The 19,219-nt window shown below is 46.4% G+C and overlaps 1 protein-coding gene across 1 annotated transcript; it reads left to right on the top strand.

Annotated features, from left to right (window-relative positions):
- Positions 1–232: 232 nt before the first annotated feature.
- LOC146204782 (uncharacterized) lies at positions 233–5,452 on the top strand. Its single transcript, XM_084605109.1, has 3 exons — positions 233–310; positions 1,374–2,440; positions 5,449–5,452. Exons 1-3 carry the CDS (start codon positions 233–235, stop codon positions 5,450–5,452), a joined length of 1,149 nt encoding a protein of 382 aa, XP_084461235.1.
- The last annotated feature ends 13,767 nt before the right edge of the window (positions 5,453–19,219 follow it).

Below are 19,219 nucleotides of genomic sequence, written 5' to 3'. Positions count from 1 at the left end.
GCGTTAGCGGCTCCAGCTCATAGCGGTTCGCTTCCAACGCTTTCAGGTCTGCGCGGATAAAAGATCGTTCTGTAGAGCACGAAAAAAACAATCCGTTCTCGAGGCTCTGGACGCTTCCGTGTGCAGTGAAATTCAAGACAAAGAACCGAAGACTCAATACTCAAACGTCTTAGAACTGATTAGTGAGCTTGAGTCATTGTTCGCACGGTATCGTATTCCGGAACAGCGCTCGATGTCTAACTCAAAAATCGCCGCCAAACCGGGAGCTATACTGGTGGGCGAAGGTTCTGGGCTGCCCGAGGACAATCGAGTGCGTGAAACTTGTCAGCAAGTATTCCGGGACGGCCAGGGACTGAAAATTGGACGTGCCCATTGTCTTTATCGCTGTATCGGTCCACAGCCGCTATCGCCAACGATTGGCAGTGAAGCGCCCGGAAGTACATTAAATGAACAGAATTAACGAGTCTCTGCTACCGCTGCGACCAAATGTGCGCATAAGTTACTTCATTCATTCATATGCTAGCATATTATTACTGTGAGCTTAGGGCCTCATGTGTTGACTTTAGACCGCGAACACCAGGAACACCTTTTTTTTTTTTAATCAGTGACAAGATTTCCCCGTTATTATCAAAATATAATTTCTTCTGTTGTGTTTTATTTCCTTTTTGTTTCCTTTCTCAGCATGTTTCCAGCATGTGTAGAGTAAATAGCTTAATAGGCGTGATCTACACATTTGCACATCCTTTGAGGTGTTATTCCTGAACGCGAAATTCGACTGGCCTGACCACACTCATCCCATTCTTTATTGCTGTTCGGCGTATTGAATGGTGATCTCTCACGAGACGGCAGGCGACCACCCCTAATATGCAGCCGCCAGTGACGTAGTCAGTTTATTACCTCTGTTTCGAAAGTGAGCAGGGGGGTGGCGCTGCGGTCGCCGAGATGTGTGGACGTGATCCAATCGGCTCCGTCATCTTCATATGATTCCGCAGTGATTTCTGTCGATTTTCAACGAAGTTCTTGCATCAGCAGTTTCGTGAAGTGGCAGGGAATTCGTGGATACCTGATTTTGAGGTGGGTCTTCATTTTTCAAGAATCTACAAGTACGTTTCTACCACTTGAACGCCGCCGCCGAACTAAGCCTAGGCGTGCACGCCAGACGCTAGCGCTAGCCAGAAACGCGCTAGCTCGGCGAGACGCCAGCCGCCCTTCGCGCTGGGTGCAACACGAAGAGAATGGCAACCGATGAAATGGATAGCTCTGCGGAGGATTTACCACAAGCGTCGACTACAGAAGACGACACGGGTTGGAAAGTGGTGACCAGCCGGAGAACGAAGAAGGAACGCGCCCAACCTACTGCGCAACTTTCACAGCAAGCACAACATGCAAGCGACGGGCAGGTGAGCTCTTCTCGCAAGCCTCCTAACATTAAGAACCGGGTAATAAGAGCCTCACGCATGCCACCCCTGCCGCAAGACAACATCAAGATAGTGCTTCGCCCAAAGGGCGGCTTGAACTTGCAAAAGCTCGGACCTACCTTAGTGAGCAAAGCCATAATAGCAGCAGTTAATCTTGATCCACAGCAGACCACGGAGGACATAATATGTCCCAATATTACGCAGAACATCATGGTGGCGAGCACGCCCTTTCGAAAAAATGCAGACAAGTATGCGCAAATAAGGGCTATCCGAATAGCCGAAAAAGAGTACGCAGTCAGCGCTTACGAAACTGCCCCAAGCGACACCTGCAAAGGGGTAATCAGACACATCGATAGTGCCGACGATCACAGGACGATTGAAAGAAACATTGTGAATGACCGCAACCCCTTGGCACTAGCGGCGAAAAGAATCAAGGACTCAGGATCAGTGATCATTGTGTTCGATGGTCTTCGCGTCCCAAACTTCGTTAGGTATGGACCCACACTGGTACCCTGCTACTTATATCGCAGACAAGTAGACATATGCTACGTATGCGGCAAACTCGGACATCGTGCGGACGTTTGCCCCGAGCCAAACTCAACCGAATGTAGGGGTTGCGGACTTCCTAACCCCACCTCATCCCATGTGTGCGATCCAAAATGCAAGCTGTGCGGGGGCTTGCACGTGACGGCGGACAAGGTGTGTAGGAAACGCTATCTCATTCCATACGTAGTACGCGCACGACGACAACGAGCGCGACTGGAGCAACAAGAGGAAGTACAGCTAGTTGAAGAAGACAAGCAGCACGCGGCACGAAGCCGATCTAGGTCCAAGACGCCAACACGCAGCCGCTCCCGCTCTCAATCGAAGAGCCGCACACATGCGAGGACAAACGGAAGTAGTTCTCAGGTGCGCTTCGGTGGAAAAGACAACGGAGGCACGTGGGCGGACAAGGTCAGAGACGCTATCACGCCTCCAAAGAAAAGTAAGTCCCGCAATCCTGATAAAGAGCGAATAGCTATGTTAGAACAGGAACTAAGAGAGCTAAAAGCCGCTTATACTAAGCTAACGCTCGAATTAACTGCAATGGGTTAAGCGAACAGCCGTAAACAAACGCTCACACCTGAGCCATCAACCGCTGTCGAAATTCCCCAACTCGTTGAGACGAAGAGACATGAAGAACAAATCGAAGAGTGCCCGCCTTCTAAGAAGCGCGCTTTAACACAACCGCGAACCACAAAGGACGCTATGGACGCCATGAGCGAGACTATGAGGCTAATGCACGAGAGCATGGTGCGAATGAACGAGAAAATGAACATATTTAGCTCACGAGTACAGAAAATGGAAATGTATCTAAACAATACGGTAGTACCGGCAATGGCAAGGATGAGTTCACAACACATCGGTGCGCAAGGCCCACCTCGCGATGGTCTCACTGCAAGCGAAGGAGGTTACAACGGCCAACATGACAGTGCCGAATAAGACACGCAGTCTCCGCGTCTGGCAATGGAACTGCAGGGGGATCGCCTCAAAAAAGGCGGTCCTCCTGCAGATGGTCAAATCAGAAACCGAGAAACCACACGTCATCATGCTACAAGAAACACTCACAACCGAACTGGCCATTACAGGATATACGGCCGAAGCCCACAGAAAAGAGCAGGGCAGAGGAGTCGCTTTACTGATTGGAAAGAAGATCCCGTACATTCGGCATGAAATCCGCCACACAGCCTGCTATCTAGAACACCTCACGATTGAGATCATACCGAACGACCACGTAGGGAACAAGCAAAGCATCTTCCTCACCAATCTGTACAGCAGCCCTAAGGATACGAGGCAAGGGTTTAGAGGCATTCTGGCCAAGATTGTGCACATCGCCAAAGACAGTTCGCTGATTACAGGTGGAGATTTTAACGCCTCACACCAGGCTTGGGGTTACGCGTATCCCTCTAGCAAGGGAAATCGTCTTCTCACGATAGCCTCCGATCTCGACTTCACGCTGATCACAGACCCAGAGACCCCAACCAGATGTGGCACTTCCACATGTCGAGACACCACACCGGACCTTACTTTTGTCCGGGGCCTAGAAAAATGTGCCTGCCACAACTCGGGAATAGACCTTGGCAGTGACCACTATATTCTCCGAATTGATGCAGAGATACCGGGAAAGAGGCAAAGGGAATACAAACTTATCGATTGGGACAAATTTCGTGCAATACGGGCGCAGCCATCCAACTCATCAGGAGCAACCACAAAGCACACGATAACGAGCTGGACCGAGCAGCTCAAAGCAGACATCGCAGCCTCGGAACGGACAATTACCACGGACGTTAAGGTAGAGAAGATGGACAGTCGGCTAGCGAATCTTCTCGAAGCCAAACATTCCATTCTAGCCAGGTGGAAGGGTCAACGTCTTAACAGAAGACTACGAAGGAAACTTGCCGAACTCAACAAGAGAATTGAACAATACTGCATGGTTCTCTCCCGACAACAATGGGATGAAGTCTGTAACTCCCTCAATGGGCAAATACGAAGAGGAAGTGGGTGGAGACTCATAAAACACCTCCTCGACGAACACGGAGCAAAGTCCAAAACTATGCAACGGATCAGGCTAAGTAAATTAGTACATCGCGAGAAGCAAATCAGTACCGCCGAAGCCCTTCTGGATGACCTTGCCAAACGATACTTACCGCTTAAATCGGGGCTACCCAGTACCTTACAAAGGAACAGCTATGACGGTGCGCCAAACTCAGAGCTAGATACGGACTTCACAGAAAGCGAAGTACGCTTCGCAATTCACGAACTCAACAGTAACTCTGCAGCCGGCCCCGATGGTATCACAAATCGAGCTCTCCGAAACTTAGAGGACGACTCGGTCAGGTTCCTAACGCAACAAATCAATGAAGTCTGGAAAACTGGCCAACTACCTGCAGAGTGGAAGCATGCCAATACGATCCTCATCTCAAAACCGGGCAAGCCGCTGGGCCTACCCAACCTAAGGCCGATCTCACTGACGTCCTGCCTAGGAAAGCTAGCCGAACACGTCATCCTGAATAGACTATCGGAATACGTAGAAGAAAAGGAGTACTTCCCTTACAATATGATTGGCTTTAGGCCAGGCCTCTCAACGCAAGACGCTATGCTACGCATCAAGAAAAGTCTGTTGGATCGCCCCACACGAGACACCAAGGCGCTACTGGGACTCGACGTGGAGCAAGCTTTTGACAAAATCCAACATCAAGCCATTCTCAAAGCCATATCTGACCACAATCTCGGAACACGCTTCTACCACTACGTCAAGGCGTTTCTGCAGGATCGAACGGCCACTATCCGGATAGGCGAACACGTCTCGGAGAGCTTTAATCTGGGCGATAAGGGAACACCACAAGGCTCAGTGCTTTCACCATTCTTATTTAACTTGGCGATGACAAAGCTTTCTCGCGCAATGGGTGAAATTGCTGATGTGGAGCACACCATATACGCAGACGATGTTACCATCTGGAGCACCGGTGGCAGCGATGCCGAATTAGAAGCGCGCATGCAAGAAGCCATCACGGTTACCGAGGCCCATCTTGCCCCAATGGGACTTCGCTGCTCTTCTAGAAAATCCGAGCTACTCATCTACCACCCCCCAAGACCAGGCCGCCCGTCCAACGACTGGCGCCGACACCACACACCATGCATAGAGTTACACGACAGGGAAGGAAATCGCATACCCACGGTCGATAAAATACGAATTCTAGGACTAATCATCCAAAGCAACGGGTCCAACTGGGCGATGCTTGACAGCATCACGATCAAGATTGCAAACGCGATCCGGATGTTTCGGCGCATCATGAATAGGCACAGGGGACTGAGCGAGGACAACGCTATTCAAATGGTCCATGCTTTTGTACTCTGTCACATCATATACGTGGCTGGAATGCTCAACTGGAAAAAGGAACATCAGAGAAGGCTTGAGGTACACATACGCCGAGCTTTCAAGACAGCGTTGGGGCTCCCCGATAATGCCTTCACTGAATTACTCTTACAGCTAGGAGTGCACAATACCCTTGCCGAAATCATCGAGGCACAGCACACGGCACAGATTGCACGCCTATCAAGCACCAAAGCGGGCAGAGAGATTCTCGTTAAGCTCGGCCTGAACACCATAGTAGAAAAGGACAACGTCCTGCAGTTACCTAAAGTCGTGCGAGAAGCGATCAAAGTGTCCCCCTTCCCAAGAAACGTACACCCGATCCACAATCAAGGAAGAAGGCTCGCCCGCGCCAAAGCCCTCGCTGCGGACGCGGCACAGTTCCCCGACCAGACAGCTTTCGTGGATGCAGCGTACATACCGGGAAAGCATGCCTACTCGGTAGCAGTAGTCGGCGGACACGGGCGTACGCGCAACTCACTCACACTTTACACCAAGAATCCAGAGGTAGCTGAACAAGCAGCGATAGCACTAGCTCTAAAAGACTCGGACTTCACAACTGTATACAGCGACTCTAGAGCAGCCACTCGAGCTTTCGCCAAGGGCGGGATAGACAAGACGACGCTACGGATCTTAGGCGGAAGTAACATCACCGATCACTCCATCGTATGGTTCCCGGCACACATGGGCAGCTTAGGGGGCGGCCTGCGGAATCTCAATGAGATCGCACACGAGGCGGCGCGAGGACTCATCGACCGCGTCCCTCCGGTTTCCCCTGCTACTCCACATATCGAGTACAGAGATCAATTATTCACGTACAACGAGCTCACTAAGCACTTTTATCTAGGCAGACGAGCATTTCCCCTCCCGGATAAGAAATTAACCCGCAGCCAATCAGTCACGTTACGCTTGCTCCAAACGAACTCATACCCCAACCCCTGGCGCATGAAGCACATCGACCCAGACTACGACGGACAACATGTGTGTGAACGGTGCAGTGACCGTGTAGACTTAAACCATATGCTGTGTGGTTGTGCATCGAGCGACGCCTACGCCAAGAACAAGGAACGTTGGGACAAAGTTTTAAAAAGTGCTTCACTACATGATCAGCTTCGGGCTGTCCAGGAGGCCCGCGCGGCGGCGGAGAGCTTCGGGCTCTCTGTTCCGACGTGGGAGCTGCCCTCTACACCTGGCGCCTAGCCGAGTGTCCTCCAGGACCCCTACTGTGGGAAATAAAGTTTTGCCAAACCAAACCAAAGTGAGCACGCGTATCACGAAGAGCAATCAGAATACGGTGGTATTCGTTGCTAACTAGCGCCAAAAGACGATGCCAGAGGGCAAGAAGACGCACTGGAAGTCCTATCATTTTTTCACGCGTGTGTTTCTTTGTTTCCCCCCTGTTGTCGTCATTTTTCACTCGTTAGCAACAAAATCCTTGCAATTAGTCCAACTTACGACGTTTGGGCTGACTTACTGGTCAAGAAAATATCTTGCGCGTCATATTTCCTGCACATAAAAATTGTGCTGAGCCCCCGCCTATGTGTATTATCTCTGCTTTGGTTCTGTGGCCTGGGGTGCCTCACCGGCGATCTTTGGCGCTCAAGGGTGTCAACTGGACGCGGTGAGGAATGTCACTGTCACTAGTGTTGAGGCGCATGTATTGAAGCGCTTTATTCTAGACCAGAGCATGCATCTATAGCGCGCTAAGAGGACCGTGCTGACAGCTGTAGACATGCACTATACAAGTGTGTTTCTCATTTGCATCAGGTAGCAGCCCGTCAAAGTCTGCGTAACAACTTTGCGTTATACTATTGGCTTTCGACTACAATCCCTGGGATATGCAATTGTGACATCCTGCTGAACGCCACTGTTTCTGCAAGCGATAAAGGCATTGCAGAAAAAAAAAATAAACACTAGGTATTTTAGATCGGCTTTTGGGGGGCGACGAACCGAAAAGCTTGAAAGGCTTAGCATTTGTAGAGAGCATTACCCACACTTCGTGCACTGTTTGCCAACGGCTTTGTTGAGCGAGCGCCGCATGCCGCATTCACTATGGTTTCTCCTTGTAAGACAACTATAGCGAAGCAGCACGGAAAGCATATGAGAGCATTTTCGACAAACATACTATAGTGACTAATCCGCAAGTACATTGCGAGTTGTTCTGTGAAGGTCAATGCGCGACTAGCTAGGGAGCATAAACTCTTGTGTCCACGAAGAGGCTTCCTCAATAAACTGTGATGTTGCTGCGGCTTGGTTTTAGCCCCCAAGATTCGTCGGAGAGACACGAAACAGATATTGCAAACTGTTGGTGTGTTGTGCGGCTACACACAATTCTGGAAACCGCGATTAAATCAGACAAATACCTTAGCCACTGGTCCAGTGAGCTCGATTGGCGGCCCAGACCAATGGGGTCCCGGAATAAAGGACTCCGGCTAGTATTGTAAGGGGAGCGGCCCACTACGATCGGCTTCCGAAGCAACCTTTCTTTAAAAGTAAAAAATGTTTTTCACCACCGCCCCCTACAACGTCGAAACCCGTATTAATGTTTTCAGTAAGAAAACTCGCTCATTTGTGAAATATGTAACTGCCTTCGGTGTAGTGTGGGTGAGCGAATAAACGTTTATTGACGCGACGTAAGAAATAAATATCCCTAGTGGAACACATAGTGTAAATGAATTACACTTCTTGTAGACATTTATGGTAGGCGCCACAAAAGTTTTCGGCTCTAATTTCAGGAGAAATAAAGCCGCTAGGCTTGACGTTATGATATGCGACGATGCCATTGCTAACACGCTTACAATAAAATGTCATAAGATGTGGGGGTGGAATATTACAAGTATATTTTTGTATGGGTAAGAAAGATCAACACATACATGGAAAGGCATTAAAATACTATTGCGACAAAAGGGAAGAGAGATGTTGTGGTAAGGAAGCATATCTCTATTGAGGTGTAAAGTACTTTAATCCCAGTAACTCTTGCCAGAGGTGCACATACTCAAACGTATTTGGACCACTATTTTAGGAAGGCACAACGCGCCTCATATCGTGTACATATTACGCCGTAGCCTTCATATATATCGCCGGATGTGAGGAATTTAGATGTTACGCTGCACCTTTCATATTTTACCGTCAGAAATGGCAGGCTGGATGCTGACTTCATTCTGCGGCTTAGTATAGTACTCGGGTTAGGCACCTGAAGCTGCAGTTATTTTATAACGTCGCACTTCTGGGCCTGTCTTTGCTGCTCGCGGCGCGGAGAGGTGAGTCGCGCTGTGTTCGTCAGTCGTCACTACTCATTCTAGCTTCAGCACGTGGAAAACTGGAGTAACGTATGCTGTTCGGTCTGCCAATAACAATAACAATGCAATAGAGTACGGTCGGGTTAGCGAATACAAACTAAGGAGATTCAGCTCACAGCTATCTCGATGATTTGTCAAAATCTGTCAGTCTTAGAGGGCCGCTCATTAGGCGCCCTTTCGTGGGCTGAGTGTTTGGGGCGATGATGGTGCAACCGGCAGAGCGAACTAAGACCAAAGCGATGGACGTGCAAGGGAAAATAGCGAATAGGGAATGTAGTAAAGCAGGGGACGAAGAGAGCGCCGGGTGGAAAGGCAGGTGGGGGGGGGGGGGGGGGAGGGGGTTAGTATATAGAGAGCGGTGGGTGGCGGCCGTTGGGAAACGCGCGCCGGCGGATCAGAGGCCCAACGCTGCTGCCGTTCGGCACTGTGTGTTCTGTGTTTGTTGGTACATACCTCGACAGCGGGGCTCAGATAATAATAATAATAATAATAATAATAATAATAATAATAATAATAATAATAATAATAATAATAATAATAATAATAATAATAACAATAATAATAATAATAATAATAATAATAATAATAATAATACTTTATTCACTTCAATGAAATAATACAGGACACGGATGAGCCAAAGCAACAATTGGGCTCGTAGGGCGACGCGTCCCGCAGCAGCAACAACCTCTGTTACCAGTTTATAGTTTTTTTTTTGTTTATTTTTTTGTAGACGAAAACAGCATGAACTAGAGCGGCTCAAGCTCGGCAATACCATCCCGTAAATGCCTGCGAGTGTTCAAGTTGAAAACGTCATCAGGCAGCTCATTGAATATGTATGGGATATAATATGACCTCACAGATATACCAAACGAGTTCGCACTGTAGGGACAAAATATCGAGAAATTTTCCCTAATGGAATTGGTTTAACATTTTGTAATCTAAATTGAGAGTTCCAGAAATATCTATGTACAGCGATTTGTTTGAACACAGTGTCAAAGGATGGCAGACCCGAAAAAAGAATTACACCTTGGAATTAATGGGGTGTTGAATAGATGACTCCTTTAGCCACATTCTTGAGAATACGGTTTATCCTATTTTTCCATGTTGCAGAAGTTAAAGGGAAGCTGAAGCGGTTTTCAAATTGCATGAAATGCTGTGGTTGGGAAGAAAAGACCTCGAAAATCATATGTGTAAATTTTTTCTCGATTCTGTCCGTTAGAAGAGCCGTAATCGCCTTTTAAAAACCCGCCGCGGACACGCCCCCGTCGCCTCCGGAAGCGCCGGGTTGGGGGATGGCAAAATTGGAGAGCTGGCGGAAGTGACCCCATTCACGGGGAGCCGGCCGGCCGTCCTGCCCGTCCCGCATTGCTTGCTCCGCTGCGTCTCGCGCTTTGGCGTGGCGAACGACGATTCAACGTAATCCTTTGCTAGTGCCATTTGTTTTTTCTAGTTCGAGCGTTCTGTGTGGAGTGGGTGTAGCGACAAGTGGCCATCATGCCGTCGTTCTGCGCAGCATTCGGCTGCGCGAACACTGGCGGCCGGACGATGTGGTGTTTCACACGTTTCCAAAGGACAAGAAACTTTCAGCGCGGTGGATCTCTGCCGTGAAGAGGAAAAATTTCGTACCTACGAAATCAACTGTGTTGTGCTCGAACCATTTCCGTGACATTCCATTTTTGGAGCTGCTGTTACGTTTGTACAATCTGCCTATAGAACTTAGCCAGAGCTCTGTACAGACATTTGTATGTTAGGGATTTTTTCGTAGAAAGCAAAAGTATGCAGACTGTTAGTTCAAGATAGGAGTGACAGTCCACATGTCATTCGCAGAATGAATTTGCTATGAAGTCCAACACTCTAGTAAAAGAAGACCTGCATGTGTTGCTAAGTGCAATTGCCAAATAAGGTTTCTAGAATTGATGTCGTTACATGGTGTTGCCATGAATAAAGCTGCAATGTAATGAATGCTAACTGAAAATGGAACCACAATTCTGCACTTACCTATATGGAATCCCAGAAATGCTTGAAGCCTGTGTATAAACCAGTTTTGGCAGGGTACGTTCGAACAACGCTCAGCACACAACTTAAGAATATTTGAGCAATGCAAACAATTTGCAATCGTGAACGATTGACAAGGCTGATGATCGACAATGGTATAGCGTTCGTGCAAATTTTTCCTCGAGTAAAAATGGCAAACTCGTCGAGCCGCGGTATGCATATATCTGTTGTAAGTCATTCTGCTGGCTATCTCGCTGCGCAACACCACCAACTACATCCTGCCGAAACAAGACCAGCGGAAAGCCGCAGACAAAAAGAGGTGCACAGGACGACGCGGCAAACATCTGCCTCGTTTTCTAGCTGGCTTTACTTGTTTAAAATGGGCCAATTCACCTAGCTCTCCACTCTACTACATCTCGTAGGACGACAGAAGAAAAAAAAAAATACAGGAGCGCACTTAATAGCACACACGAATAGCTTCCTCTGTCATCTCGTTACACTGCAGTCCAGCAGTGAACTCACTAAACAGGTTTGGCGCTCTTTCGTAGTAATAAAAGGCCTTCGGATGTAAGTAGGTACCGTGCTCTAAATAAATGAAAAACAAATGCTTTACCTCGCGTGACTCGTGTAAGCATGCCGGCGTTTTGAATTCGATATTACAGGTGTCTGGTGTTTCGGCTGTTATGCAGCAGCCAGTAAGCAACAGCGTTTCGACGTGATTTACTTTATTACCACTTGCACATCTACCTGGCAAAGATATGTAAAAACAAGCACCTACGCAAAACATACGTACCAGAGGAGATTTCCAACCCGTGAAAATGTCGCGGCGTCACTTTCTCCATCGGCGCACTCCGCGGCGTCGTTGGTTCCGCCGTTTTCTGCAGCCGCTGATGGCTCGAACATACATAGCGAGAGTGCAAACTGTTCACTACTGCCCGCACTATCCATAATTTTCAAGACTAGGCCTTCCAGCCAATTGAAGCAACGCGCTAGCAACGCACTACGCAGCAACGCCGTCGGTGCAGGCCGGAGACCCGCGGGACACCCGTAGATGACGTCACGACGGTCCCGACCACTCACACGCGACAGTGGCGTTCGCTCGGCGCCGTGAGGCGCTGGCGCGCGTTTTCTTCTAAAAAACAGCTGTTTGCGTTTATTTAAGCCCTTTTTTAATGCGATATTCTTGTTCAAGGACCAAAAACAACTAAATGCTGCCAAAAACTCAATTTTTTCGAAAAGTGCTTCAGCTTCCCTTTAAAGAAACAGCACATGCCATATCTCAGCAAAGAATATCCTAAAGACTGTGCAATTAAACGTCGTATGGCAAACGGCAGGTAAAGTCCTTAGAGCATAGAGCAAGCATGCGACGCCTGTAAGCTTCTTACTGAGGTGCGCCATGTGTGTGTTCTAGGATAAATCGCTGTAAATGCCAAGATATTTCAGAGACGGAACACATGTAATTGGGCAGCAAGAACATACAGCGCATCTGGAGCTGTGCTAAAAAAACCGCTGCGTTTTTCGGAATTGGTTTGTGTGCATTAATAGTTGAGTTTTTTGAGGGTTTATTTCAATGAAATTACAATGAAAACAATAACATAGCTTGGGGGCATCCTATTTAAGTTGTCGAACAGTGCGCACAAAAAATCTGCACTAGCTGAGATGAGGAGGGTATCATCTGCATATTGATAAATCTGTAATGAAGTTAAAACGCATGGGAAGTAACACAGAGATTAAATAAGAGAGGTGATAAGATGAATCCCTGAAGAACACCACTATGAAAGTCTATAATTCTGCTTTGCACACGTCCAAGTGCCACCATTTGAGATCGCTGAGACACATAATTTCCTAGTAACCTTTGAAAAAGACCATGAAACGCATAGCAAAAAAATTTTTCGCAGAGAATATCCTGGTGTACAGTATTAAATGTCTGCTTATAACATCAAGAAAAAGACCAAATGCCACTTCATTTTTATCAAAACTGAAATCAATGAAATTCGACATCTTTTCTAATAATACTTAGGTACTAGAATCGGCAACAAATCCGTATTGATGAGGGCTAAGCAAATTATGCCTCAGAAAAAATGCTGACATTGTAGATGAGATGTGTTTTTCTAAGATTTGTGATATACATGACACGATAGATATTGGGCGATAGTTAGAAATATTTCTTCTGCTGCCCTTGTAAAGTGGTAAACACGTGCTTGTTTGAGAGGGAGGGGTAAACAGCGACTTTCAATCATACTATTTAGCATAAAGAGGAGGACACACTTTAAGCTTTTGAAGTTTCTGGAAACGTTGCTGATAAATATCCTATCAATTCCAGTGGATTTGTTGTGATGTTAGGAAGATAGTGAGAGACCGGAAAGCGTGGCGTGACATGGTCCATAGGGCCACGAAGAGTCGGACACGACTGAACGACTGAACTGAACTGAAAGACTGGAAATTATACTGAAACGAACTGGCTTTGTTATGGGTGGAAACAAATGCTGAGTCACTCGCAGAAGAAGGAAGTAACGGCAAACCTGATGCAGCAAAGGCAATGCGCTGTTCCTTGGAAAAAAAGTTATTAAGCTCGTTTGCTAAAGATGACTTCAAGAGACCAAAATTATGCTCAATTGCGTCCTTGAAAGGCCTACGCTGACGCCCACGTAGTTCGTTCACGATAGCCCAAGTTTTGACCACGTCATGCATGGTGGCAATTGTGAAGCTGGCTAGCGTAGTAGCGTCTTTTAGCGGACCGAAGAAGAGCGGTTACTTCATAGCAGCCCGAAATTCATACTTAAGTTTGCATTTTTCGGTAAAGCGCGACATTTTGGCCAAAGGGCTTCTTTCTCTTTGATGGCTGCGGAATGTCAGCTGGAAGCAAGTAGCATTTATTATTTCGTTTTTTGGTAATTATACTTCTTTTGCAGGATTCTTTTAAATTTTGAAAAGCCAAAATGAAGTTATCATACGCGGTATCCTTCTTATTTCGTGATAGAAATCAGTTTCAGTCGAAGGATAACCCCTTTTATGTCAAACAGTTTTCGGTCTAGGATAGTTATGACACATTTGCTATCATCGGGTTTCTATGCAGAATCAACCTTAGCAACGGGTCATAATGTAAAGCGATGATCCGCTAATTCCTGTTGAATGACTGCTGCCATAGCGCGAGACAGGTCCGACGTGCAAACATTAACGTGATCTATGCAAGTTTTAGACATTCTGTTATTTACGAACTCTTCTCTAGTAGGATCTGAAAGTAATGCTTCTATACCATGGACAGCAGGAGCATTTAGGTAGTTTTCCGCAGATGCTCTCTCTGGCTTTATTAGATCAATACTCAAGTCATCCATTATGCATAGGTTACCTTGGCTGAACCTATGTTTACAAACGTCATGCAGTTCTATGATAAAATTAGACGCGTTTCTAGACGGCGGGCGGTATAATGATAAGAAGATTACTCGAAATGTTACAGTATGAAATTTCAAAACCCATAGCTTCAGCAGCGTTGAAGGAGATGCTAACATTGGAAACCAATTATGAATCTTTGAAGAAAACAGCAATTTCTCCACCTTTACCTATTTGGTGGGTAAAGGTGGAAGCTTGGACGCGCAAGTAATATGATCAGCAATATTTATCGCTGTGAATGCAAATATGTATACAACTTAGTAAATGTCTTGTGCGACTACCAGAAATTGAATCCAATATTTTCGACTACAATTCGAATGTTAATATGAAGAATTGTAAGTGAACTCAATGAGACTGGATGGAACGATTGAAAACATGCATCAAAGCTTGAAGAAGAAGACATAACAATAACAATCAATCTCCGTACATCATTTTTTCAGTCTGAAAGAGACGCGATTTTGATAGCGGAAGCCCCCACTGCTTTCCTAGAATAAAGTTTGACATTCTTAACCCAGACAAATTTGAAAGATTTTTCCTTTGCTCGGATTCGAGTTTTCCAGAACAGCTCACCGTTTATACGGGTCAAGTGTTAATTAAAGAAGACTGAAGAGAGCTCGTCGGAATAGCGTCCTAAGTTTGCTTGTAACCTGCAGCCATTTCTCGCGTAGGTAGAGTCAGTAACTAACAGTTAATATATTTTGCGTGTAATTCGGAGAGCTCTGCGTATTGCCTCATTTTGTGCTGTCCTCTGGGAGTGCAGCCCCCTGCAATACACATACTGCGGTTCAGGAGCAACAAAACAAATCAAAACAAAAAAAAAAATACGCGCGATAACGGAAGTATTGGTAGTACAGAAAAATCGATGCTGCAAAATGGCTGAAAGAAACAAGTATGAATGCAGGAGGATGCTGGTCCTTCTTGGGATTTCCTGGCTGTTGTCCTTTGCTGTCAGCGCACTGAATCAGTTAACTCAATGGCGCCATGAATGCCTGAGGACGAACTCAGCTCACCCATATTCTGCTCTGGCACATCCCCTGTTCTCGGCTGGTCGTGCTGTCAACAAGGCTATTAGCGAAAATATATTTCTCATTATGACGTCGCAATTCCGCGAGTCCCGCACACAGTGGAGATCAGCACCCTTCTGGCGCTTCGAACGCTGAGCACTGCGGGGCGTAGGCGACAGTTTGCTCCCTTAATTGCACCACCCATGCCCCATCTGTTCATCATTCTGCAGCACTGACAAATGCATGTTTCCTGGAGAGTCTTACAGGCGAACTGCCCTGGGTGAGCATTGCGCAACTAAGTGCACGCGGACAAAAAATTAAAGCTGATTTATTTCACTGAATGCCTGTTTGCTAACCTTTTTTTTTTTGTATCAAGGTTATGCAGTGTCGGATAAGTTTTAACCCAGAACAGTCTTTTCGTTATAGCGGCTTTTTTTTTTTTTCGAGTACGTTGTTAGCGATTGTCGCTATTCAAGTACTAATGAGGAGCCGCTGCTCCTCGTGCGATAATATGACATTTTGGAGTCTGCACCTCTTATTTTCATTTACAGAGACAGTTAAACGCCTTGCGGACGCTTTTATTGCATAGGCGCTTTGCAGCCTCTCGGCTGCATCAAGGTTGGCATTCTAGGAAAATCTTATCATCACAAAGAACTGCCAGTTCTGAAGCACTCTTTTAAATTTTCTTTTGATTTTCTTGGGTTGCCATGGCCGCTGTTGAATTTGTGCCTTCACACTGAGCAGGGACATTAGTTGGAGTTCAAAAACTGTTCGACAACTGGAAGCGGGTTTTGCTTTGTAGATTGTGGATTGAATAATCTCACCGGTTTAATTGGACGGAGTCTTGAACGTTCTTAACAAGGCATTGTGCTTCCAACAATCAAGCTTTTTCTGAATAATGTTACTTGATGCTGAGTGAGTGCACGTTATGCAGAAACAGCATTTTTTTCTTTTTTTTTTCATGAAACCATTCTTAACAGTACGAGAATTTCAGCTTCTAAACTGGACTGCTTGGCCGCGCCGCGCAGACGCTCAGAGTGGTAATCACCGAGAAGAGAACGTTTAGTTAAAACACTTCCGCATGTATTTACCTATCCTAATCATCAGCTTAATTGTTCACGGTAGAAAAGAGGGCTTTGCATCTCAGGCATGTCTCAAAACTCTTCCAAAATATGTCTCTTCCAAACGATCAACCAAATTTGATTTAGCATCAGTGCAACCTCGCCGACAGATGGATATTGGTGCCGTAAAGTTTTTCTTACCATGAAAGTTTATCTTATGTAACTGGCAAATTACGCTTTCTGGAATAGGAGATCAGAGTCTATTCAACCCATTAGCTTTGCGTATTCTCCTCGAATTTACCTTTATTTTTTTTTTAACCTTTAACCCACAAATTATTTCCAATTTTACAGGTTTTTGTTTCTCATACTTTTGTTGTCGTTTTCGTTCTAAAAATATTTCAATTATTGATTTATGGTTGCTGTTCTGCCACGAATCCCAGCCATGGCGACCTCGACGGCTGACCGTTTTCTGTAGGATACCTGCACATGCCTTGCAATTCAATTTCCTCATGATCTCTCATCCCCCTCCCCACTCCACACCCTCACATACTATGTGTGAGGGTGTACAACTGAGCCCCTTCATGGATCACTGCCTTGTCGTGGCGGAGGGGCTTGCGAAACTCGATGAAGTCGTGAGCTCTGCTGTGTAGGGCCACCCAAGATAGACAGGTCACGGCAGAGAGTTCTGACAAAATGTGATTCACTGGAGAAGGTAATGGCAACCCACTCCAGTATTTCCTGCCAAGAAAACCCTATGGCCAGTCACAATACCATTAATGATATGGCGCCGGAAGATGAGCCCCCCAGGTTGGAAGGCGTCCCACATGTTACTGGGGATGAACAAAGGGCGATTCCTAGTAGCTCCAGGACGAATGAAGCGGCTGGGCTAAAGCCAAAAGGACGCTCAGTTGTGGATGTGTCGGGAAGCGACCGGAAAGTCCGATGTTGCAAGGAGATGTATCACATAGCAACATGGAATGTAAGATCTATGACGCAAGGTAAACTGGATATCGTCAAGCGAGAAATGGACAGATTGAACATTGATATCTTGGGTATCAGCGAGCTCAAGTGGACCGGAATGGGAGAATTTAACTCCGGCGACCATTATGTCTTTTATTGTGGGCACGAATCCAAGAGAAGGAATGGGGTCGCTCTCATAGTAAACAGAAGAATGGGCAAAGCAGTGCTAGGGTACAACCCCAAAAACGACCGAATGATTTCACTTCGGATCCAAGGTCACCCTTTCAACATAACAGTTATCCAAGTCTATGCACCGACCACTACTGCTGAAGAAGCTGACGTTGAGAGATTTTATGCGGACCTACAATGCCTTTTAGACCGCACCCCATCATCAGACGTCGTTTTTCTCATAGGAGATTGGAATGCCAAGGTAGGGAGTGAAGAAATATCCGGAATTACAGGCAAGTTCGGTCTTGGTGAGCCAAATGAAGCTGGGCAGAGGCTAGTAGAGTTTTGTCAAGAAAACAACCTGACCATAGCGAATACTCATTTTCAACAGCACAAGAGGCGCCTGTACACATGGACTTCACCGGACGGTCTGTACAGGAATCAGATCGATTATATTATTTGCCGGCAGAGATGGAGAAGCGCTATACAAGCAGTAAAAACAAGGCCTGGGGCCGATTGTGGCACCGATCATCAGCTTCTTGTTGCCAAGATTAAGCTTCGATTGAGGAAAACGCAGGAAACTAGAAGGCCTTTCAGGTATAATCTGGATCAAGTTCCATTAGAATATGCTGTGAAAGTGAGGAATCGATTTCAATAATTAGATCTAGAAGACAAAGAGCCCGAAGAGATGTGGTCTGATGTTCGTGATATAATACAAGAAGTTGCTACTAAGGTAGTTCCAAAGCAAAAGAAATGCAAGAAAGCAAACTGGTTATCTGAAGAGGCTTTGCAAATAGCTGAGGAAAGGAGGATGGCAAAAGTTATGGGGGAAAAAGAAAGATACAAGGTTCTCAATGCGGGTTTTCAGAAAATAGCAAGGAGAGATAAGAATGCCTTCTTGAACATACAGTGCCAAGCAGTTGAGGACAACAGCCAATTAAGGAACACAAGAGCTCTGTATAAGACAATCAAAGATATCAAAGGAAACTTCTGTGCTAAGATTGGCGTGATAAAGGACAAACGAGGCAAGGACCTCACTGAAGCCGCAGAGATAAAGAAGAGGTGGCAGGAATACACAGAAGAACTGTACAAGAAGGACTCGAATGTGCAAACCCAACATAAGACGGTTGTGATAACTGATCTTGAGCCGGGCATCCTGAAGAGTGAAGTTGAATGGGCCTTAGCCAGCCTTGCTAAGAACAAAGCTAGCGGAATTGATAGCATTCCAGCTGAGTTGCTTCAAAACCTCAACCATGACGCTGTTAACATTCTGCATACATTATGTCAGAAGATTTGGACAACCCTGCAGTGGCCACAGGATTCGAGGAGGTCAGTTTACATCCCCATTCCAAAGAAAGGCAGTGCCAAGGATTGTTCCAACTACCGCACGATCGCGCTTATTTCGCATGCTAGCAAGGTGATGTTGAAAATCCTCCAAGGTAGGCTGCAGCAGTATGTGGATCGGGAGCTTCCGGACGTGCAAGCTGGGTTTCGCAAGGGCAGAGGAACTAGAGACCAAGTTGCCAACCTTCGCTGGATCATGGAAAAAGCAAGAGAGTTCCACAAACCCATCTACTTCTGCTTTATTGATTATGCGAAAGCGTTTGACTGCGTAGATCACAGCAGATTGTGGCAAGCTCTCCAAGAGATGGGAGTTCCAATTCACCTCATCTGTCTCCTCAGGAACCTGTATGAAGGGCAAGAGGCCACAGTCAGAACTGGGCATGGTCTTACTGATTGGTTTCCGATTGAGAAAGGAGTGAGGCAAGGCTGCATACTGTCGCCCTGCCTATTTAACCTATATGCAGAGTGCATCATGAGGAAGGCCGGTCTGGACGAGTCTTCAGCTGGAGTGAAGATTGCTGGAAAACGTATCAACAACCTTAGATATGCGGATGATACCACTTTAATTGCAGAAAGTGAAGCGGAACTCAAGAGACTTCTGATGCGCGTACAAGAAGAGAGTGAGAAGTTTGGGCTTAAACTGAACATTAAAAAGACAAAGATCATG

This window comes from Amblyomma maculatum, chromosome 1 (assembly GCF_055883805.1).
Source record: "Amblyomma maculatum isolate TAMU_Amacu chromosome 1, ASM5588380v1, whole genome shotgun sequence".
NCBI classification, from domain to species: Eukaryota; Metazoa; Arthropoda; class Arachnida; order Ixodida; family Ixodidae; genus Amblyomma; species Amblyomma maculatum.
Note: the sequence above shows the minus strand (reverse complement) of the source record. Positions and strands in the feature narration are given on the sequence as shown.

Bases quoted from the DNA above. Each gene is read 5' to 3' on its own strand.
- LOC146204782 (XM_084605109.1), top strand. From the start codon at position 233: ATGTCTAACTCAAAAATCGCCGCCAAACCGGGAGCTATACTGGTGGGC. The intron at 311-1,373 runs GTGCGTGAAACT...CAACTTTCACAG, and splicing joins GGCTGCCCGAGGACAATCGA to CAAGCACAACATGCAAGCGA.